Source organism: Apus apus, chromosome 10, assembly GCF_020740795.1.
Source record: "Apus apus isolate bApuApu2 chromosome 10, bApuApu2.pri.cur, whole genome shotgun sequence".
Classification (NCBI taxonomy): domain Eukaryota; kingdom Metazoa; phylum Chordata; class Aves; order Apodiformes; family Apodidae; genus Apus; species Apus apus.
Window position 1 is genome coordinate 18961297 of NC_067291.1, and position 23700 is coordinate 18984996.

The 23700-nt window shown below is 49.5% G+C and overlaps 2 protein-coding genes across 7 annotated transcripts in view; both read right to left on the minus strand.

The window, feature by feature from the left end:
- IGDCC3 (immunoglobulin superfamily DCC subclass member 3) overlaps positions 1-11278 on the minus strand; it is a 97704-nt gene extending 86426 nt beyond the window's left edge. The window contains exons 1-2 of the mRNA XM_051628555.1: positions 11212-11278; positions 670-975 (exon numbers count right to left, since the gene is read on the minus strand). Coding sequence (XP_051484515.1) covers positions 670-975; positions 11212-11278 — 373 coding nt within the window. The remainder of the gene's footprint in view (positions 1-669; positions 976-11211) is intronic.
- The window catches only part of IGDCC4 (immunoglobulin superfamily DCC subclass member 4), a 263733-nt gene that overhangs the window by 154673 nt on the left and 85360 nt on the right, over positions 1-23700 (minus strand). For 4 of the 6 annotated variants that reach the window (XM_051628876.1, XM_051628875.1, XM_051628872.1 and 1 more), the window contains 2 exons: positions 22762-22926; positions 15920-20971 (listed from right to left, as the gene is read on the minus strand). In XM_051628876.1, the coding sequence (XP_051484836.1) occupies positions 20441-20971; positions 22762-22926 (696 nt within the window). In that variant the 3' untranslated portion in view covers positions 15920-20440. Of the gene's footprint in view, positions 1-15919; positions 20972-22761; positions 22927-23700 lie in introns of those variants that run through there. The other 2 variants (XR_007890471.1, XR_007890472.1) reach the window with 1 other exon arrangement.

Here is a 23700-nt window from a genome sequence, read left to right on the forward strand (position 1 = left end):
CTGCATGGCAGCAGACCCAACAGGACTGACGCCTCTGGCTGAGGCAATGAAACGGGCTGAGCTGGGTACCACACAGGGCTGGAGTCACAGCCTGCCCTGTAATTCTTCCTCCCCCAACTTTTAAATTTCATTCCCTCACTGACATTTTCATTTCTTTCCCCCTCCAGACAATCTGTCTGGTGTTGTTAGCCTTGCCCCCAAAGGCACTGCCATGTTGGGTAGTAAATAAGACCTTGCTGCCTCCACACTGCCTGCCTTAAATAACAAAATGAAAGAAACCATGACCTTCAGAAGGTCTTTGTCCATGGTTGGAAAGTGCTGCCTGCCAAGCAGAGCCCAGCCGTGCTGCACAGCAAAGGGGCTTCCAAACCCACAGCAGGAGATACACAAATCACGGACTGCTCCACTGCATGACTTTAATATAATTTACCCCTCTAGAAAGCGGCTTTTCGCTTCCTCCCTCTGAGAAGGCTGATCAGCTCTCTCTCAAATCTGGATAGCTACACAGATTAGATGCCAATCAGATCCCCACATGAGATCCAGCTTCTGTTTTCTCTGTCACTTCTTTAATCCTCCCTCTGTGAGAGCCCAGCACCCCCATGCTGCCCTCCTGCTTCCCAGCAAGGCCAGAGCCCCACCAGGTGCCACTGGGACGATGCCCATACTTACTCGCTGCCTGAATCCTGGCCTTCCGGCTGACCACCAGCCCGTAGTGGTTTTGCGCCACACAGTCGTACTCGCCTTCATCTGAAGACCCATCGCCCCGGACCCTCTGGAAGCGGGAGACATAGAGCGACCCGTTGGCCAACATGAAGGCATTCTCACTGTCCACAATCATCACGCCGTTCTTCCGCCACGTGATGGTGATGGGCTGGATGCCCTCCACTTGGCAGTAGAGGATCAAGGGCTGCTCCTGCACCGCGATGTCATCGCTAGGCTCCACCACGAAGGCCAGCTCGGAGGAATGGCCAAAGTCTGAAATGAAGAGAGGAGGATGGAGTCAATGGAGTATGTCCACAAGAAGAAGGAAGAGCCAACTTTTATGGCAGCTAATGGAATAATGAAAACATTTTGGATAGAGTGGGCTGACAGAGCTACAGGGTATAAGTGTTTTTGAGAAACACAAAACCCTTGGGCATGCTTTGCCTCCCAAGGCTTTGCTATCAACATCTCAGGGTGCAGTTTCCAAAGGCACAAATACAGACCCAGACCTTCAAGGCCATGTCTGGGGACTCCAGTGAAGGGGGATCTCCACACTCCTCTGACAGCTTGCCAAACCCCAGCTCCAACTCCCACCCCTCTGAAGATTACCTCTTCACATGCCTTCACTGGGGTGCAACAGTAGGCAATAAACATGAGCATGGGGCACCAGCCACTCCCACCCCAGGAGCAGAAGTTTACACCAATTCTAGAAATCAACTCCTCCACCCCCCAGCCAAGCAGGCAAAGAGGGACTGTGCCATGCCCAAGACCCATTGGCAGCACAGCCAGCGGCAGTGAAGAGGAGGATCAGCAGCTCCCAGTTCACACCATATTGCCACTAGCATCTTCATGACACTTCTGCCTGGCAGAGCAGGAGGCTGTTTGCCTCTCGCATGTAACACAGTGCCCTTCGGTGGCTTTGGTCTCCCTCACACTGTAACAGGCAAAGGATGGAGCTATTCAGTCCCCAGTGAAGAGCAAGTTAAGCACTGAAATACAAATGCACAATGTTCTGGCTCAGAGACATGAAAGGTTTCTTTCAATTATGCTAAACGACGACCAAGTGAGGTAAGTTATTGCTGTAGCAGCAACAGGCAAACCCTGGTTTCTCATCATACAGATACATACTAATTTACTTCTTTTGCCAACAGAATGTTTAAACACCACATCTTTGGCATGTTCTGCTTCACTTCGGTCCAGCACACCTTTCTAGGGTGTAATTTGCCATACAATCATGATCAGATGCTACAGAAGAGGAGAGAAATAGAACTATTGCTTAAAGATTTGCCCAAAATACATGCTGACGTGAAAGACAAAAAGTGACCAATAAACAGGAGTCATGTAAGTATCTGAAGGATGTAAACACAGGGATGTGAATTTTCCTTTTTTTTTTTTTTTTTTTTTTTTTTAAAGAGCAAAGGAGAAGAGATTCCAGCAGAGAAGGAAAAGTACAACTTCATCCAAATACAGGGAAAACCTTTCTAGTTGTTGTCTCATGCAACAGCCCCCAAAGGGTGGAGGTTTCCAGCTGCTCAAACCTGCGATGCAGCTTCTCCCTTCTTTTGTGGGCTCAGAGGGACCAGCTCCAGAGCTGCTTGCAGAATTGGGATGCACATGGGCAACTTCTCTCTGCAAACATCAGCCACAGCACAGTTTTTGTAATGTCTGTCCCTAATACAGAAGAAATACAGACCCCACCAAGGACAGGATCCCACTGTATTGGGCTCAAAAGCAGTGTGAAGGGCAGACTGTCAATGAATACTAAAAATGAAAGGGACAAGAAGAGGCAGTTATCCTGAAGAAAATGAAGGGGGAAAAAAAAAGCGCCTGTCTTTTCTGCTCTGCAAACCCAGTGAGATCTTTTCTCTTTCTCTCTGTAAATCCCCATTGCTTTCTACAGCAACTTAAATTGGATTACGGGGGATAAACACTGAGTGCAACCTGAGCCGAGGCAGATGGACAGAGCAGACAAAGGCAGCAGAGGTAGCACAGGGCAGGTCAAAAGTATTGCTGTCAAGGTATGAGGGTGTGCAGGGAATGGACAAACTCTACTTAGTGACAGACACCTAAAACACATACTTTATTAACCCATTAAGTCTTAAAATGTCAGGCTAGCTCCAGCTATCTCAGTGATCTATCGCTCGCTGTGACTTATTTTTTATGAGATAGCCCTGGGGTCCTCTCAGCAAGTTGGACTGCAGCAGCACAAACCCATCAATTACTTTTTTTTTTTTGGTGAAAAATAAGGAATTAGATGAATGCTCCACATTTTTCTGCAAAGTTGCCAAAGTCTCAACAGCACCCACCATACTGGGGCCCCATTCCCTGCGTGGACACTCATGGGAGTTAGGGAACCACAGAATGCCAGGTTGGAAGGGACCTTGAGGATCATCTGGTCCAACCTTTTTAGGTAATACTATAGTTTATATGAGATGGCTCAGCACCCTGTTAAGCTGAGACTTAAAACTATCTAGGTAAGATAAGGACCCTCGTGTCCCGACTCCCCACTGAACCAAGGGAGACTTCTGACTCCAGGAGACTGAACAAGATTTCAGGATTTAGCCCAACAGGCAAACAGAAAAAAAATCCCTAATGAAATAATTGCCCCATCTTCCCCCAGCTCCCCTGTTCTCTCAGATAAAACAGCTTATTATTACACGTACAATAAAAGGAAGAATCAACATAATTACATGCCCTTCCCACAATGGCTGTCATTGTAATAACCATCATTAAGGCCTGTGATTGGAGATAATCATGTTTACCTCCATAAACATTCGGTCCACATCCTAACTCCAGGTTGTGTGAGCAGCAGAAGTGATGACACTCATAATTAGGGCTGCTGCCCTCAGACACATGCTGGGGTGGGGATAGACACTGGCTGGTCCTGAGGTCTCCTTGGACTGTAGTGAAGAGCAGGATTGTACCTCAAGGTGTGACACTGTCCAATGTGGAATATGCAACTGGTTTGTAGCTTGCAGACACTTTGCAGTGTCCAGAAGCACCCAAATTCCTCCCCACTGGAAGCTTTTCTTATGGGATGCTTTTCTGACCTTGAAGAAATCCCACTGTCACTTTCCTGGGGCTTCAGGGCCAGGTGGCCAGCTAACTGGAAGAATGGGGAGAAGCAAGCCCACTCCCACAGAGGTTCTGGGAGAAACCACATTCTTTCTTTCACTCCAACACGGGCTTTCCATGCAAGCGCAATCAAAACTCTCTCTTCTCCCTAGATTTAGATGCTGAAAGATGCTGAGAGGCATTTGCATGTCTGTACCACCATGGCACCACTGCTGCAGGGAAAGCTGAGCCCAGCAGCAGAAAGCTCTGAGGAAGCAGTCATGGGCTCTTCTCCAGCCAAAGCCCACCTTGAAGCCAATCCCATTCCCTATGGTCCTGGAGCCTTGTGGCCTAATCTGGGGGCAAAGGGGGAGCCAGCTCCGTTAGCATGAAGAACTGATTGTAGTTAACAGTGAGGCACCATGGTGCTGGGTTGGAAGCAAACAACACTCCAAAGGCACATGGAAACAGTAAAAGTGCAATTAATTGAGAGAGGCAGAGAGGAAATCACTGAAACTGTGCGTAGGGACTCCAGGAGTCCCATCCCTCACCAAGGGTTGGCTGCGTAACCAAACCCAGCTCATCCCACACAACGTCCCAGGTACCTCCTGAAATGGACTGTGAGGCCACATGGCTCAGAGCTGCTCTCTGCTCCAGACGGGAATGGTAGAACCTGGCTCATGGCAGCTGGGGTTTGCAGACAGGGGCAGGGTGCAACCCAGGGAGCAGAATAGGCTGCAGCACGGGGGGGAAAATAGCTCTGCTTTCTGCATAAGGATGGAGGGAGGAGGCATTATTAGCTCGGACATAAAGGCCCCAAGAAAATTATTCTCCTTTTGAGAAACATTTACCATCTCCCTCAGTGACACAATATGTGACTATATGTGCAAATATTTAACAAAAACTACTTCCCCTATTGATCAAGCAGACTCAGAGAAACCAATTAGCACTTGTGCTTTTGAACCAAGAGATTTATTTAGCACTGAAAGAACTTTGAATTAATGGGAAGCTTAAAAGACACTTTGAAGTACATTTAAAAAAAAAATAAGTTTAATTATTTTTTACTTGACACTGTGATTCATATTCAAGGCTTCAAAAGAACTTGCTCATACCCTAGCATTGCCCTTTTCCATTTGGGAGACATGATTTTGGATTTCCCTCCTGTGCTTCTGAAAAATACAGCAGCTAATCTCCCCACTCTAATTAGCGGTGACATCCATCTCAAAGGACCTCAGACACATCCAGCTCATCCTCCTGGACCTTGTCCAGACCCACAGCCAGAAAAGGAGCACATAGGCCTGACAGATGAAGCCAGTATTATTACTCCCATCAAGACAGGGAACATTAATCACAGAGGGATGAAGCAACCTGTCAAGGGCCCAGTCTGAGCTTGTGGCAAGATGGTTCACCCTGCTCTTCCCTGCAGCATCACCAAGAGCATCAGCAGGAAGACCAAAGCAGCCCCAGGTTCTCTCTCATCACACCAACAGCACAACTTTCACCTGCAAATTGCCTCTCACGAGCAGAAACCTCCCCTCTCCTGATCTACTGTGTTTGTTTCCAGCATAACACAGCATAAATCACCAGCAACCCACCAGCCAGCCTTACTATCACCAAGGACTGCCATTCTGATCCTGCTTCAATAAAGCCAGAAGAAAGTGTTCCTGGAGTCCCTCAGGCCCTGGACCAGCAGTTTTTACAGTGGGATGCAGGTTAATATTAGGATTAAAAACCTTCAGTGAGGTTCAGCCCTACAAAAAATGGTTCCTCTTTGCCAATGGTGTTTCTTTTTAAAAAACCCCTTCTGCAAATGGGAGGATATGGAAAGAAGAGGTATCTGGGCCTGAAAGATGTTCTCCAGCAGATTATAACAGATTTCAGGCTGATGAAACTGGCAACCTAAAAATCCAGCTGGTGCCCCCTTAAATCTCCTTGAGGCTGACCCAGACCCTAAGGAGAAAAGTCCTATGCTGCAGTAAAGTGCAAATTGGCTCTTTAGGCCATCCAGAAAAATTTACATTTAAAGAAGAGGAGAATAGATTGTAACAGGCCTAACATCTTGCTGGCAGTAAAGTTTACTAGCTCAGAATGTTTTATTCCCTTTTCTTTCAGATGGGAGGTTATATAAAGTGAGTTTTCCATCAAGGCACATAAACCACATCCACTCGATAAGTGATTGCAGGAGGTCTCTGTTGAGGATAATGTGACGACCTGGCCACCTGATGTGGAGCCCAGAGATCTGCCCAGCATTGCTGCCCTCTGTGGGGGCAGAGAATTTAGCCAAGGAAGGCAAACACAGACCAGAGAGCCAGAGAAGTGGCCACAAATAATTTTCATATGTTCAAGACCAGACTGGGCACATCCCAGGAGGTGGCTTGTTAAACACAGGATGGAAGCTGGAAGCATTCACAGCACAAAGACCCTTTCCAGGACAAGCTCTGAGTCCTTGTGGACACTCCCCATCTCTGAATAAAGCAGGGTGAAACCTGTTAGTATAGCTGGAAAGGGCAAGGACCTTTTCTGAATTAATTGCCCACAGTAGCTCCATCCACAGTGAGGCATCCAGAGAGCAGGGCAATGAGCTGAGCATAGGATGTGTTGTTATTTGCATTTCCCACGTGTTTCACTGCCCTGACTAGATCCCAGTCCCACCACTGAGGGAACGGGCAACAGAATATGAAGCAGGAAACAACCACGCACAGCAGGGGCTGAGATAGGAAACGCTGTGCCCAGAGCTGAGGTCCCCCCACAGCTGCTCTAGAACAGAACAGGGGAGCAGCTGAGGGTCCCAGTTTCAGCCTATGATCCTGGAAGAGAGCAGCAGGGAGGTCCACATGGCTGGTCCCTTGCACAGACGCAGCAGGGAATGAACTGGCCATGTAGTGAATAATGATGTTCATGGGTCAGAGAGGTGGCCACTGGGAGAAACATGAAGACACAAGGCTGCCAAGAGAGCCACAAGCACTCTGGCATCATGGTGGCAAAACCACAAGCCAGCACAGCCCCGTCACCCAGTCCTAGAAATTCAGCTTGAGTACTGGCAGGCAGGACTGGATGGTGCACAAGGAAAGGAAAGGGAAAGTCCTTTTGGAGGAAGAGAAGTTTATGTGCAAGTGAAAACCTTGGAAACACTTAATCGCATCCAGGGAATTTCAAAAGGAACACAGGGCTCTCTCCTCCCTGACACCCCTCCTCTACCTTATCACCTCCCACCCTGAAATTCAGGCTGGAGGAAAGCACCACCTCACTCCTCTCAAGGAGCTGAGCACCACACCCATCCCTGCTCACTCCAAACCCAGAGCTGTTTCCACGAAACACCAGCACTGTGCTCCCTTTGCCCATATTCTCAGGTTTCAGCAGCAAAGATCCCTTTGCAAAAGCAACTTCACAACTCAGCAGAACCACGTGCCACAACCCGCATCCTCCAGACTTGCCATTAACTTCATCAACACAATCACATGCACAGGAACAAGGAAAAAATAAAAATAAAAATAAAATAAAAAAAGAGGCAGCAAATCCTTGAAACTTCTGCTCTGAAACTCTGGTTTTAAATTACCAACACGGGAGCAGGTCTGGGTTGTTAAGTGACTGGGCTCCTCTCGAGTGGAGGGTGCGATACAACAGTGACGTTTGATAAAATAGCAAGGCCAGATCAGTGTGCCGGGCGCCTTGCTTGGTGCACTCGCCTGTTTGCCTCCCTCTTCTCTTAAAGTGCAATTATTGACATGTTCTCCTCCTTAACCATCAGGTTTATATGCTTGCCAATGACTCCTGAACATGTGTAAACAATTATTTTTATTTTCTTGCAAAACCAAAATGTTGCATATTCTTTTGGATAAACAGACTCGGGTAGATTTTCATGAGCCCTGCTACATAATTTATTAGTTTCCAAACTCTGTAAAACTAAAAGCCCCAGTAAAGTTCAAATAAGTTTGTGATTTCAAAGTAATTTTGAATGGACTATTCCTGCTCCTGCCAAATGTTATTTGGTTGATTTAAATGGAAATTCTCAATCTGCACAGGGGGGGGCTCCTGCATTGTTTTGTTAGATCAAATAAAAGGACAATATTTGGGGTCAGAAGCCCAGGAGCACAAAGCATGACATACGGGGGGGGGGGGGGGAAAGGGGCACAGAGAAAACCCTCTTCTGTCCCAGACCTGTTGCAGACTGCAAAATGAAGCACATGGTCTGCTTGAATGCTCACTGCTTCAGGGGGGAAAGCTGGGGACTGAAACGGCATCGCAGGAGCTCCATTGCATGCTGCTCCCTGTCCTGCTCTGGCTGGAGCTGGATCCTAATGCTGCAGCGAGGTGAGTGAGCCGGGATCAGCCACCCGAGCGTGGCTAAGAAAGATATTTCACGGCACTGGGATGGGAAATGCAGAGGGAGCAGAATCCCAAGGGTTTTCAAAGCAAACAATCACTGCTTGACACTTCACATACTGTGACATGGGACCCTCCGGAAACAAGGAAATCACAGGAAAAAATGTTCAGACAGACAGAAAAGAGGGAGAAAGGCTTTCTCTGCACACGTAAAATGAGAGCACTTTTGCAGCTCTCCACTGGGCAGCACTGAGCTGCTCCACGCTGGCCTGTGCGGGGCTGATCGCATGAGGGTACCTGGGCCAAAACTGAGATTGAGCAGGAAAGAGAGAAGCAAGGAACGAGGCTGTAACCGTGGATCTGGGACCCTCTGCCCAGCTCCTTCTTCCTGAGACTCTTCTGCTACTGCCAGATCCTAAGTGAGTCCTATTACCTGTCCAGAGACAGACAGGTAATAAGAAGAGGAGTAAATAGACCAGTTTAGGATTTCTAGCTCCTCATGGGGAATGTGGCACGATGAATCAGTAAGGGATCAACCTGCCCTATTCCACTATCAGCTGGATTTTAAATACTTCCAAAGAGTTTACTTTTGGCACTGTGGTGGCCCCAGCAGACGTTTGATGCCACCAGAACGGGTGGCTGCAGGTTCCCACCCCCACGTCAGCTTCACAGCCAGCACTGGTCCCACACGTGGAGCACAAGGACAGGGCTGTGAGACGCCTGCCCTGTCCCACGGATCGCCCACCACTCCCACCACATGGGAAAACCACGTCCCGAGACTCCCCTGTTGAACTCCCTGAGAGACACAAAGCCCAAACACAGGCTTGAATTTCATACAGAGTCTCTGTCTGTTACTGGGGAAAATGATACCAGATACCCTCTGTATATTAAAAAAAATATTACACCAATTTAGGAGAAAGCAATCCCTTTTTTACATCTAAAAAAAAATACAAACCAAACCATACATACACACACAAAAAAAACCCACCACAAAAAAAACAAAGCCACACAGAGCAAGAATCAGTGAAAGCTTATAGCTTCAATAATTTAGAAGTTAAGCCTACTTAAATATAAATGACCATGTTTAATTCCAAGGCTGTTACTGAGCAGAGCTGGGGAGCCTCTCGTATCCTATGCCTGCCATCGAATGCCGGGCTCAGCAATAACAGACAAAAGCTGTCCACTGCCCAGAACAAAGAGCTCCAGGAAATTAAAAAAAAGAAAAAAAGAAAAAAAGAAAAGAAAAGAAAGAAAGAAAATACTGTCTCTCTGCTGAGCCCCCTCCAGCACGCTGACCAGCAGCTCCCAACGCCTGGCTCACAGTCGGCAGGCCAGCATTTTGGGGAGTTTGAAAAGCACAGGGGTGGGAGCAGAACATCCCATCCCACGGAACATCCCGTCCCCCCGGCCAGGCTTTCTGCTCCGGCGCTGACTGACACGGATGCAGGAGGGTTTATTCAAGTCTGCAGAGCCCAGAAACGCGTCACCTCGCTGTTAACGGCACCTATAAAGCCGCCGAGGGAGAAAAACTCAGAACAGAAAAACTTTCAAAGTGCACCCAAGCACAGTTCAGCGGGGCCAGCAAAACGCACCCCGAAGTCAGCAGCAACTGCCCCAGCCAAGTCACAGCATAAACAAACACACTGGGCAACCTGTACAGCAGCAGGCGATCAACTAAACACGAACTTAACTTACTATACAGTTTTGCTTTCAAAAATTCACTTATTTTCCTTCCCCGAGAAAGAAGTCGTTTTTCAACTACCCTCACCGCGCTGCTGCGTACCGAGAATCCCAACAAAGTAACAAGACCTGTCTCGTTACATCCACTTCAGGGATAACTTGTATTTTCCAAGAGTTACACCGGCTTCTCCTCGCTGTGGCCGCTACAAACCACGTGGCAAGATTTATTATGGGAATAGCCCACAGCCTGGTTTTCTAAACAGCCCGGCCGCTAATCTCTGAGTAATCTAACACACGCTTTTCTCCCTCTGGCCGTACTGGGCTCCTTGCACGTTTTTAAAGCAATTCCTATTTTTCTGTATCTTGAAACACAGGGAAGCAAGGGGATATTTCACTGCAGAACAGCGTCTTTCTCAGATTAGACCCATGTTTGAGCTGCATCACCAGTAGAAAGAAAATACCGCAGTTTCTCAGCAGGGCATGTGCACAGTAGGTCCGGGGAAAAATCCCTTTGATGTTTTTTTGCAGTTTGGCCCCGGCCCGGCGGGCGGTGTTACCGGTTGCGGCTGAGTGAGCCGAGCCAGGCATTACAGGGGAGCACTGTATTTAAAAACCAGAAGTCGCTCACCATCAGCCCTGCAACTTGCAGCCCATCATCTCCTTTCTGTCACTACCGCCTTTGCTGACAAACACGACTCTCCCGTGCGGGCGCTGCCTCCCGCTCGCCCCGCAGCGATTATTTCGGGTCTGCTCTCCGGGCGCCGATGCCCGGCCAGGCCACCGGCACCACCGCCAGCCCGTCCCTCCCCACCGCTCGCCTCAGGGGCGAGAACCCCACAAACACCACTGTCCCCTCCCCAGAGGGCCCCAGCACAAGCGGGGTTTCCAGCTGAAACCTCAGGTTCGGGGGAACATTTTGGGCTGTCTCCAGCCTAAGGCGTTGGATGGGCTGATGTAGAAGTCCACAGCCAAACCCGAGACCCCAACTCGCCTTCCCGGGGAGACGTTCCATCCACTGGTTCCATCGGCTCCAGCCGAGGGATGCTAACGCGGCGGGTGACACAAACGGCTGTGGCCGCGGACCCTCAGGCTGCCCAGGCGGAGACACGCGAGACCCTCGAACCCCTGGGGCTGTTCGGCCCCGTTCAGCCTCCACGGAGACCCGATGCCACGGGGACGGGCTGAGCGCGGGACCGGGAGTGAGCGGGGTTGGTATCGAACGCGGGGGACCGGGACCCACGGCGGGGCCAGGGACGGACGCAGAAGAGCGGGGACAAGCACAGCACAGCCCCGGCAACAACAGGGGTGATGGGGGGGATGCGACGTGCGGGAAGTACCATGGACGGGACCGAGCGACAAACCGACCGAGGGGCGAGAGCGGCGGGGAGCCGCGCCGGTGCGGCGGCAGGTCCGTCCCCCCGCCCGCTCCCCGACCCCGGTTCGGGCTCTTACCTCCGCGGCAGCCGAGCAGCAGCAGCCCCAGCAGGCAGACGGGCAGCGCGGAGCCCGGCGGAGCCATGGCATCCCGAGCGGGCGGGCTCGCCTCCCTGCGCCCCACGGGGAGGGAGCAGCCCGCGCAGGAGGGAGGGAAGGAGAAAAGCGAGAACCACCTCCCAGCTGAGGGAGGGAGGGCGGGGGAGAGAAGGGGGAAAGAAAAAAAAAAAAAAAAAAAGAAAAAAAAAAAAAAGAAGAGGCGAGGGGAAAAGGCAAAAAGCGGATTTCAGCGCTGCTCCCTCCGCGCCAAGGCGCCGCCGGGCGGGGGGCGGGGCGGCCCTTGCGCCATCTTGCGCCGCCGTGCGCACCCGCAGCGCGGGGCCGGCCCGGGCCGCCTCCGGGGCCGCGGGGACCCGCCCGGGGGTCTGTCCCCACCGGAGCCTGGCAGCACAGCCCCCTCACGGGTCTCCCCCAGCCGGGCTGCCTTCACTAGGCCCGCTTCGTCGGTCTCTTCTCCTCACGGGAGCCCTGCGATCAGAGACTCCTCATGGGTCTTCACCTCGCCAGTCCTCTCCCCAGAGCCCCCCCACCGGGGTGTCCCTCCACCAGGAACACCTCGCAGGTCTCCCCTCACCAGGAACACCTCGCAGGTCTCCCCTCACCAGGAACACCTCGCAGGTCTCCCCTCACGAGTCCCCGCTCATCAACGCGCCCTCGCAGGCCTCCCCTCACGTCTCCCCTCACCGGAGCCCTCTCGCCGGGCCCACCTCATGGCGTCCCCTCACCCCAGCCCGCTGCCGGGCCCCCCTCACTCAGGACGCCCCACAAGTCTCTCCTTACCCCTCAAGGTCTTCCCTTCCCCGGTGTCCCCCCCGCAGGGCCCCGCGCGTCTCCCGCCGACCCGCCGGGGCAGCCCCGCAGGCCATAAGGACCCCGGGGCAGCGAAGCCCCGCAGGGCTCCGGCCCGGCCCTGGCTGGCCCGGCCCTGCCGGGGGGATGGCGGGACACACGAGCCCTTCCCAGCCTTCTGGTAACGACTCAGAACGAAGGTTCCCTGCTCTCTCTACCTGAAGGTCTCTCTTCTGCCCGTCGCTGCTGGAAGCAACCAGCTCTTGGCGATGGTGTCCAGGTCTGAGGCAGCAGGCAAGGGCAGGGGCACAGCCCTCTCTGCTCTTAGGGATGGGACTCGAGCCCGGCCTTAGAACAAGGGGAAAAACTACGGGATGGCGCAACTTGCACCTTGTTCCGCCAAGCCCCTCACGTTCTGGGGATGACTGGTGCTCCCAGCGAGCAGGGTGGTGGGATTGCAGAGCCCGGAGGACAAGAACAGAGAGGAGCTTGGCTTGTCCCAGCGCTCAGCATTTTAAATGCCATCCTGACGTTACTTACCCGGGTCCATCACGAAGAGGTTGGACCAACCAGCTCACTCTTGAAAAGGCCCCAATATCTGATGCTGCTCAGCCCCTTGACCCATGTTCTGTCATCATCTGCAACAATGAAACTCCTCTTTTCAATGATAGCTCAAAGTTTTTTGCGGGGCTTTTGCTTTTTGGGGAGGGAAAAACCCAACACAACCCAAGCAAACCAACCAACTAGGAAAAAAGTGGATTCTAAGTAATTTTTTTCAGAATAGAAACAGAGCTTGATGGACAGGGTTACTAAACCCTGTATCCATGTCCAAAAACCTGTTGAAAAACCCTTTGTAAAGGCGAGCAACGCGTGGCTCCCCTGGATGGTGCACCCTGAGTGCGCTGGAATCAGCTAACGAGGCAAGGAGACGTCACTACATCTGCTCCACATTAAAGCTTTCCTCATTTAGCAGAGGGCTGAGCTGTACAAGGTTGCTTTCAGCCGGAGAAGAATTTGCTCTGGCTTCATCAGCCTCTTGGTAACATCTGAATTTCTGAGCTGTCTCTGACCTTTTGGCACCAACCCTCCTCCCGTTCCCCAGCCGTCTCCCTGGCTCCTGCTGCAGGGCTCTGATGGGGTTTCTGTAGCACTGGCAGCCGCAGGGGGCTTGTGGCAGCTCCCGGGATGCAGCCAGCACTGGGGAGCACTTGTGGGAATTAATAATTCCACAGGAAACAAAGCACAGTGTGTGTTTTACAGGCCTCATTTTTCCCAGGAACCGCAGATTTCAGGTGCTTTTGCTCCTGTGCGCAGGCAACGGCCAGAGTGCTGGTGGCAGGAGCCAGGGGATGTAGCTCCCTGTTTAGGGCATGACCAAGTTCAGTCCTGCATCTTGCAAATGCCACTGGTGACATGGCTGGTGTCACATTAAAAAATCCCAAGTGTGGACAGTCCCGCCAAGCAATGGGACTCACATGAAAAAACGTGAGATTTTTAAATAAAAAGGCAGGTCATGGGCTATTCAAGCCACCTGAGAGCAGGAATCTGGAGCACTCATGTTTTTCTGTGCTCTGCTGTGACCATAAGGGCTTAAAAACTGCTTTGCACTGGAGGCAGGAACTTGCTTATCACCCTGTAAGCAGAAATGGGAGCCTCTTAAAGAGCAGTGGGGCTACAGGAGCAGCAGAACCAGCCTGAACCAAGGCTCCAAACCCCTTCCCCCCGTCCTCCCTCCCGTGGAAGGACACATGATCTGTCTGTCTGTCCTCTCCCCCCACAGGTTCTCTTCCACAAGCACCAGCCTCAGAGAATGTTGCTCACCCCTTGCACAGTTAATTTCCATCAGCTCCAACAGTGCTCCTGATTTACACCAATTAACTGCAAACTGAGGTCCCCAAGACACCAGTAGTCGTTTCAGCGGATGAAGTGGGAGATTAACTTGTCTGAACTCACTCAATTTATTATTCGATGTGTAATTGTGGTTTCTCTGTCTGCTAAGAGCCTGGGAGCTTTCAACTTATGTACATACACACAGGGTTTTAGCATCTGTTTTGTGGTCAGTGAGCAACAGGGAGGAGAGCCAAAATTGTGGCACCCACCTCGAGGCACTGAGCTGTCCCAGCAGCAGTGGGACAGGCCCAGGACATGCTCCTGGAAGCTGCTTATCCCAGCAGAAACACTTTTCCCTCTGCTTTTGGCTGTGTAAGGACACGAGTGTCGTGGTGGCAGAGGCCAGGGCTTGTCTCCACCCTGAGGGGATGCCTCCTGGCTGAGGAGGAGCTGTGTGTTCCTCCTTAATTGAAAAGGATGGTGCCACCAATCCAGCAGTTTTCCCATCAGTGGAAATGAGTTGTGAGGAGCAGAGCAAACAATGAAACCCATGATTGTACCTGCCACACAAACCACGGAGGTCTGGCTGTGCTGGTGTGACTGCTGCTCCAGGGTTTGCTGGAAGAAAGAAGGCTGGAGGAGTCCCCCAGGGGGTAGTTGCCACCACTGGTGTCTGCTGAGGATCCGTGGAGCATCCCTGGCCACAGTTTCCTGGCAGACTGGGCTGGACAACTTGCTGCACAGGACACTGTGACTCACCGAGTTACCCGAGGCCACAGGAGCCCCAAGCCCCCTGCAAGGACATTGCCAACTGCATCCTAACACAGTGTGCTGGGGCAGGAAGGGCTGGGAGGAGAGAGAAATGCAAACAAACACCTACACCTTGCTGTTATCTTCCCTTCTCCATGGTCCCAGCTCCCCTGTAACTGCTGTGTCCATCCCTCTCTGCTCCTTTCACCCACACACTGCCCTGCTTCCAGCCACCCCGCTGTGCCCCCTCCCACCTGCCTCCCACCATGCTGCAAACCCAGGGCTGGAAGTAGGATTTGCAGTCACTTGTCTTCCCTCCAGGTCCTTCTTTGCTCATTTGTGGGGTTACCTGGCATTAGGAGAAAGACTCATCAGAGTTACACAGTCTGACACAGTTCCCTTTAACCACTATCAGAGAACACTCTGCTAAGTGCAGATTTATTACCTCTGTAATGCAGATAAAATGAGATTTTTATGGCCCCGTAGTCCTGGCAGCATAAAGTAATAGTGGAAACTATCTGCTCAGGTAGGGAATGCAGCCTAGGAAGAAAGGGAGATGCATGGGAGGTTAATAGTGTGTCCTCAGGCACTGCCAGATCTCTCACAATCCAGCTGGACACAAGTGACTAAGTGCTCAATGCCACCCAAGAGAAGTCTCACCATTTGTAAGAAGCTTCTGCCTATTTTTCACACTAGAAAATTCCCCATTAAGATGAAGCATTAAACTGGAAAACTGTTGTGGTTTTTTTTTTCTTACAGGAATCAGTTCAAAACTGCAAAATGAAAAAGCATCAAGATATACCCAATGAACCCAAATTCTGCCCACCTGAAATCCTCAAAGTGATGTCTTAAGGAACCAGGTGCCTACTGTCATCCCACGCTCCCAGACTCCATGGTGATGAGCTCAGTCCCTGAACTGGAACGGGTGTGATTCCTGCGTCCTGCTCCCACCAGTGAGGTCCGACCTTGCCTGGGAAGGTGCTCCAGCACGCTGTCCTGGCTCTGCCAGCTGCAGGCTCTTGCTCAGATCCATCCAGAAGCAAGGTACTCCAGACAAGCTTGATTTGAGCTGTGAGGACCCCTGCACCACGAGGCACAGCTCCAGCCAGACTGGCACTGCCCACAGGTGCAGGTCCATCTCTCGCTCTCCAGCATCCTCGCTGTGTGTTGAGGGGCAGGATATGACCCAGCACCTCCCAGGGTCCAGTCACTCCGAGCACAGCTGCAGGATCAGCCTTCCATGGCAAAACTTTCAGAGTAAGGGCTGTAACAGACTGAATTGTGGGACAAAAGCCACTTGTTTTTTAATATTTTATTAATAACCCATTAGTTAAGGAATATAAGGACAATGTCTTCTTACATTTTAACACTAAAGAGTATTTGTGAAGTAAGAACAGTCTCTGGAGAAAGAAAGTTATAATTCAGTACAGCATGGAACCAAACACAGACACAATCTTCAAACAAGATCAAGTTCTGGTTACACATCCTTACTCACTGTGTAGAAAATTAAACTGAAAATATAAGCAAGGGAATACAATAACAGAACTAGATGGTAGATTTCTGCTGGACTAAACACCTCTTCTCTAACAAAAGTATTGATTAGAAAAGACACAATGATCCCTTCAAAATATCTATTTCTAATGAGATCAAAACCATACATAGTGCTCTGTGAAAATGGCTGCTTTCTCACACAGTGTATTTTATGGGCTGACCTCAGGACTGTTAGGTAGAAATGTAAAAAAATTCCCAAACCCTAGACTGTAAGTTATCTCACTTCAACTATTTAAACCAGAACTTTGCTGTCTCTCAAGTAAGAAATCAAATCAACAAAAAGTTGAAAGAGATTTTGATCAGAGTCACGTGTTTCATGTAGCAGGGAACGAAAAGAAGGAAAAGGATGAGAACTGTAACTCTCACAGCAGCCTGGGGAATCTACAGTTGTGTAGCCAAACGGTAACATTAATACTACAAAATTATGCCAGTGAGACAAACCTGACATTTTAACAATGTAAAACAATATACACCAGCAAAAAGTTGAACAGCAATAACCTTTAGTGTTACTGAAATGAAGAGAAGGGAGAAAGGAGCCTGATGCGTAGGTACATAGCATGAAGTCTGATGGGTAATTAAAGGTATCAACAGTTCATGTGTCTGTGAGAAATCTGCAAGAAAGCTACTTACTTCATGAAAAAAAAAATATATGCACTGGTTGTTTCAGCTTTACACACAAAATGTGTATTATCTGTCTTCCTCTGTTCATTTCTAGCTGAGAAAGGTCCCACGTGCATTCGAGACAGGAGGGACCTGGGGCTCAGCCCAGCTGGACATGGACACCCAGCACTCCCTGTGGACGCGCACTCGTACGGAGAACAGCTCCGCTGCTGCTGGTCACTCCTGATCTCTGGGCTCTGAGGGAACTGCCTTGACTCCTGTGGCTGAGCTCTGGTGTACCAGTCCATGGCAGTATCTGGACATCCAACACTGCCAGTTTCACACTCTGGTACAATCTGGTGGGGTGTAACGAGATCAGAAGAAGCCTCAGAGTGAGGAGACCAAGTATTTTTGTGACGCATACGCAGAATTGTTTGCACTCTGCTGCATCTCCCCCAGAGCTCCTGGAACACGGAACTTGTTGCTGTCATGATCGGCCCAAGGTGATCCAGGGAAATGGTGCACACTGTGCCTGCTGTGCTGGCTTCAGTGGCAGGCAGGGACAGCTTTTAGGCAGATCAGCAATGCTCAGCCCATGGCTATGACTGCTGAAGTCAGTACAGACCAAGCAGAGGGTGGATGTACAAAGGAGTGGCCCAGAAACTGTGGCACACTCCTTACTCAGCCCCTGGACGAAGCCTCCATCCCCACAGACTCCTGGATGGAAAACTCAGGGCTGGCACATGACCTGCCACAGGTAGTGTCACGACAGGGAGCTGGGAGGAGAACTCCAGTGCCCCACACACCTGCTGCTGGCCAGACTCCTCCTGGAGCTGCCCTCTGGCAGCCAAGACCCTCCTGTTGTGCCTGCAGGTGGGTGACTTGGTTCTGGAGGTGAAAGGAAGTCAACAGAGGTCCCTCTTTGTGAGGAAGGGTCCTTCTCCTTTTCTGTGTATCAGCAGTGGCAATGTGGCATGTACAGGGTCTGTCCTGTCACTGGAGAAGGGCAAGGACTCTTCCATGAAATAAACTGCAAACTGGGGTCCAGCTGCAGGAATCTCCCCAAATCTGCAGCTGGTGCCGATGCTCCCCGGCTGGAGGGTTTATACCTCTGCAATTGCATCCACTCCCATCCAGCTGTGAAGTGCCTTATTGCCTGCAATAACACTTCACTGCCTTATCTGTAACCCTGCTAAGTCATTAGTTTCAAAGACTTGTGGCAGGGAGTTCTGGAGGTTAATTGCACACTTCCTCTGCCCAGTTATGCTTTTCTTGCCTTTCTAGCTCCTTGCTCTGGCACTGCACACGCACTCACTCCTGCCTAGCCTGCTCACCAGGAGATTTCAAGTCTCTGTGCCACAGCTTTTCAGAGTCACAATGCTTCAGAGCAAGGAACAGCATTTCCAAGACTCCTCAAGACACCAAGCAGCAGCTGGAGCAACAGAGCAAGAGCCACTAGTGGAAATACAGACATTTACCAGAACGGTGTGTCACGCTGGGAGGAGACGTTGTAGGATGGGGAGAGGTGGAAGCTCCAATATCCTTCTCAACAGGGTACACAGAGGCTTGGAGGTATTCCTCTGCTGAAGAGCCAGAGCTAACAGGGTTTGATGGAGGATTACAAAGACATGGGCTGGTCAAGCTCAGCTCCAAACACTGGGCACACTGCGACACGGCCCTTCACAACAGAAGCAGGAATAAGATGGTGGTGGAGCAAGGTTCTCCTTGGTGCAAGCAGTGGTATCTCAGTCCAGATTTCACCACAAAAATAGCCCAGAGTCTGAAGACTGTTACAGGATCTCAGATCAGCTCCCTGTATAGCTTTGGGGGAATTCTGGTGGGAAAAAGGGGGAATTTGGTATATTTTCCCTCATTTTTTAATAAACAAATAGCCAGATGCCTGAATCCTCCAGGAAGGCAGAACATGCACCTAACACCCAACAAAGAGAATTACCAACTCTTATTTCCCTTGAGGAGCTGATCTGATCTGCAGCATTCCCAGTCAAACTCTGCAAGCCTGGAACAAGGCAGAGAGAGACTAAAAAAAGGTAGAGAAAAGCTCACCCCACAGCAGAAGGCCAGGCTGAGAGAGACATCAGCACTACACAGAGTCAGCAGGAAGAGTCATTGGATTATTTTCAAATGTTGTCTGCCATAAACCAGACTGACTGGTATGACAGTAAGGATTTGATTTTAAATTTTAAGCTTTGGTGGTGGTCTGGTCTTTAAAAAAAAAAAACAACACAAAACCAACCAACCAAAAAAACCCAACAAAATAAGAAGCACTTTGGCCAGGACTCTAAGAAATGACTGGAAAAGTTCACCTGTGCATCCAAAGCCTTCAGCAAGTCCACTGCTTACAGAAGGCTGAGAGCTACTCTCTGGAAATGAAAATCATCTGAGATGTCTCCACTTGAGCACAAAAAAAAATAAAAAGAACTACATGTCCCCAAGATCACAAGTTAATTTTGCAATCATTGGTTCTAGTTTCTCTTCAGAAGTACAAGCTTCTCAAGGAAGGCTGGATCAACATTCTACCAGCTGACACATTGTCCTTTGGCCAGCTCCTGCAAAACAGTCCTACAGAAAAAGAAAACCCAACTCTCCTGCTGTGGGGAAGGTGTCCTACAGCAACACTTAGAAACAAAGCAAGAGGGACATCAGATCTGCAGCACTATGCATTAAAGAAGTCAACAACCAGTGCAAACATATTCTTTAGAAAAAGACAGTATAAGAATAAGTTAAAACCTATAATGGACTATAACAAAAGAGTAGATCTACTGCTTTTTTTCTCCAACAGACATGAGGTAGTTGTGTTGTTAGGGAGGAAAAAAATAAAGAAAGAGAGAAGTAGTAAAAATGCTACTCTATGCCACACACTACTCCACTTTATAAAATTAAATAATATAAAGATGTTCCAATGAAATAAAAATACATGTCGTACATGAAAAGGACAGATGTGTACCTAAAATATTAGGTACAAGAACCTACATAAACCAAAGCCCAGGTTGGTGAAACGACCCAGACACTGAAGAAGGTTCTATATAGTACAAGTTGTTAGAGGCACTCGTAGAGTGTGTAATAAAAGGCCACTAGATCAGCCTGCTCACAAGAGTTACTGCGGTAGCACAAAGAGCCTTATCATCCTTTTAACCACGGGAGGGCAGAAAAGGCTGGTGGTTGCAGCTCACTGGAGTTGTTTGTGTTGGCTTCCACCTCCTTGTGGGATTCCTCTGACAAAATTCCTGCCAGGCAGCAGCAGTGCCAAGGCTCCCTGGTGCAGAGACAGCTGAGGAGAGTGGCCGGGTGCACCCTGCCTCTTCCCAGCACTAGAAGATGTCCTGCCAGGGACTGCAGGGAAGTGACAGCCCCAGGCTAAGGCAGAAGGCTCTGTTCTAGCCGTGGCTTCATGTCAGACTTTGGCAGATGGCTCAGTCCTGCTCCCAAAAAAACAGGTTACTGATCAGTTTCAGCAGGAAGAAGATGGGCCCTTACCAAACGACTTACTGATCTCTTGAAGGTGGTATGTACAGCTGGCAGGTCCAAACCCTGCTCTGGCGAGACACTGAGCCTTCCTGGCTCCTGCTGGGCTCAGTGAGTGGAGGACATGCAGTACCTCACTAGTGCTTATAGCTCTCCCATGATCAAAATCAGATTAATTCACTCTTTAATGATTGTGGGCACATGCCATGTTCTCAGATGCTGAGGATGAACTGGTTAAACCAGAGTTACTGCAGAGAGGAGCCTCCTCCAGGGCTTGGGAAAGCGATTGGCACTTGACTGGCTGAACATCCCCCCTGCCTTCCTGGATGGAGTCTGAATCTCCACTCTCCACTGAATCCAGACTTTCCCCAGGCCTGTGGAAGCCATTGGTGAGCCCATGGATGTAGACAGCCTCTGTGCTACTGGTCTTTCTGTAGGTACACAACAGCTCATCCTGGGTCTCAATCTCAGAATGGCCCATGCAGTCCACCAACACTTGGCCAGCATCCTGCTGGGTGCTGGGAGAGCTGGGAAGAGCCAGCTCTCCAGAGGGGAGCTCTTCAGGCTCCTGGTCCTCAGGTTCTGTCTCTTCACTCTCCAGAGTGTGCAGCTGGGAGTCGTAGTCTCTGTCAGAGGCTGAAAAATCAGAATGGACAATAACCTCTGCTTCCACTTGGTGGAGGCTGGCTGGTGGGTGGCTTTTCTTTGCTTCATTCTATGATCAAACAGAGGAAAAATAAAAATAATAAAAAAAAGAAGGTAAATTAAATTCAGGTAATTGAGGCTGTGACCCAACCAAGCAGTGAAATGCATTTCTTTTTAATCCCAGAGAGTGCAATGGGATGTACACACGCCTCTATTAAGCATTATCTTGACATGTTTCTCCAAGCTGAAGTCTTAAGATCACCTCAGGATCATTATTCTGATTTTACATTTGGGAAAGCAAAGTCCCAAGGGAGAGAAGTGATTTGTCCACAGTTTCTTAGCAGGCTGGAGCCACCATCCCTCAAGCCTCTGTCAAAGACCACAATTTTTAAAGCTGACCAGTTTGTTTCCACATTAAGTGCCAGATTTCTAGGGGGCCACTAGAAAAGTGGCTTCTGAGACTTCGCATTACATAGAGCCATAACTAGACACCAGGGCTCCCTTAATTTCCCTCATTTAATCTTGGCTACATATCACAAAATGTTTGCTACAGCTCTCGTTGCCAAAGCTGGTGTAAATTCAAGCACTTTAATTCAAAACGAAAACTATCCATTCTCTGTGGTGTTTAAGCAGACTTCAGGCTACAGGTCTCCACAAATCTGGCTAACAAGTAGGTCATTCTCCTTATTATCATTCAATAATTTAACAGGCAAATTGCTTTGGAAGCTTACAAAGAGCTCTGCAGGCAATCAGGGCTCAGATTCTGGGCTGAGTGTGATTTAGTGGCAAGAAGACCATTCTGAGTCTGGAAGTGCTATCCCACGTGTAATTTCTGTTGAAGCCAACTTTGTGCATCATTTCCATATTTTAACACTTTTCTCCTTTTGTTGACAAACTCTGATGGGTAAGCTGTGCTGTAAATGGTGCCCTGTAATTGGGTTGTAAAATACTGTCTTTACTCTATCCACAATGTTAATTACATCCTGTGTATAATTGATTTTCACACTACTTTCTAGGAAGAAAACACAGGTAGTCACTTAGAAGTATTTTCTGGGGAAGGGGGTGAATTTTTTAAAGCATTAACCTAAGAAATCTGGTCCAGAGTCAATCAGAGCAGGTGCCAGCTTGCTTTGCTTCTGACTGTAGCATAGACATCATGATGCTTGTACAGACTCTCCCAAAAATCACAGTGCATATTTGTTCTAATGAAGCAAAACCAGAAATGGGATTTCCTCTTCACCTGTGCAACTCACATAAAGAAAAGTGCAGTGGAAATTGCTCTACCCTATCTGGAGGAGTTTAAATCAGCCCTTGATCTATGACTCTTTTACAGGCAAAAATGCAATCCCTCCTGCAGGTGAGCACACTGCAGATCTTCATGACTGTGCTGAGCACTGCAGCTCCGAACTCCACCAGGCTGCTGGCTGCAGGGCCTCAGCAAAGGCTCAGGGCAGAGTGCTGGTGCCTGGCTTCTGCTCCTCAGGAACCAGGTCTGCCACAACCCTGCTGGCAACCCAGCTGTCTGACCCCACTTCACCATCACTGAAAGAACAAGCCCACAGCACAGGCCCTCAAGGGCTGGCTGGAGTCAAGACAGAAGATCAGGGGAGAGCTGAGGCTTTGAACAATTCTTGAAATAAACAAACAGCTTTTACTCAAACCTCATCAGCCTCACTGGTACACACTCATATCACTCCCCCCCCCCCCAAAAAAAAAAATAAAGCCCATGATCAGCCAACTAGAGCTAGCTCAGAAAAGAAAACACTTTCTCCTGCTCTGCAGAAAAAGGGAAATGGGGAGCATAAATGGAAAAAAATCACATCAGAATACACAAGTCAAGAAACCACCAAAGACACCCACCATCATGGCATCATAAACTAGAGCTTGCAACAAAAGCTTCTGTCCTGCACTGGAAGGGAGCTTCAGTGATCCATTCACAGCACAGAGAGGCTCTTTTGTGATGGTGTCCCCATATCTAGCTATGCTGTTTGTCCAGGGCTGGTTAGCTGATTTATTCCATGAAGACTGCAAAAGAAAATTGGGAGAAGAAAAGATCCAATTATCACAGAACGAGATTCTCATCTGCATAAACCTGAAATGAGGAGCAGCTTGAAAAAGGCCATTTTGAGTTGGGGAAAATACCATGGTGTTAGAAGATACAAATTAAAAGCAGAGATCACTTCTAAAGGCATCAAAATAAAAATGTTTGCTAGGAGGGACTCACACAGTCACCCAATTACAACAAGCTCTATTGCTCTGTTACATGGTCTGGTGCAGAGCAAGTGGATAGAAGCTGCCAGATGGTTGACAACCAAAGTGGGCTCTCCACTGACTTGCAGAGTTTTAGGCCAACAGGGATATCATGGCACATGACATCACATAAAGCCCCACTGAAATCAACTCCCTGCAAAGCTGCAAACAACCCAGAGCAGAAGCTGGAGAAGAAGAGGGGTGGTGGCAACCTGGAGCACAACCATCACAGCGTTTGCTCTGGCACAAGCAACGCTCTGTAGCAGGGAGAGGGACCTCACCTGTGTGCACTGCCTGTCAGCTCCAGAAAGAGCTGGGGACAAAGCTCAACTGCTCGCTCCGCGGTGCAGACACATTTCCTGCTCTAAGCCAGGGCTTGGGTAAACACTCTCCCAGTCCCCAACAACAGAGGCACAAAACTGGGGGCCTCATTTTTTGTATTTCTGTTGTTGTTTTTAATTTTTTTTTGCAACAGACCACCAAGCAATTCTTAGCTCAGCTTAAAGTCCCCTGGGCAACCAGTGTTACCTTGTTTGTAGATCTAATTAA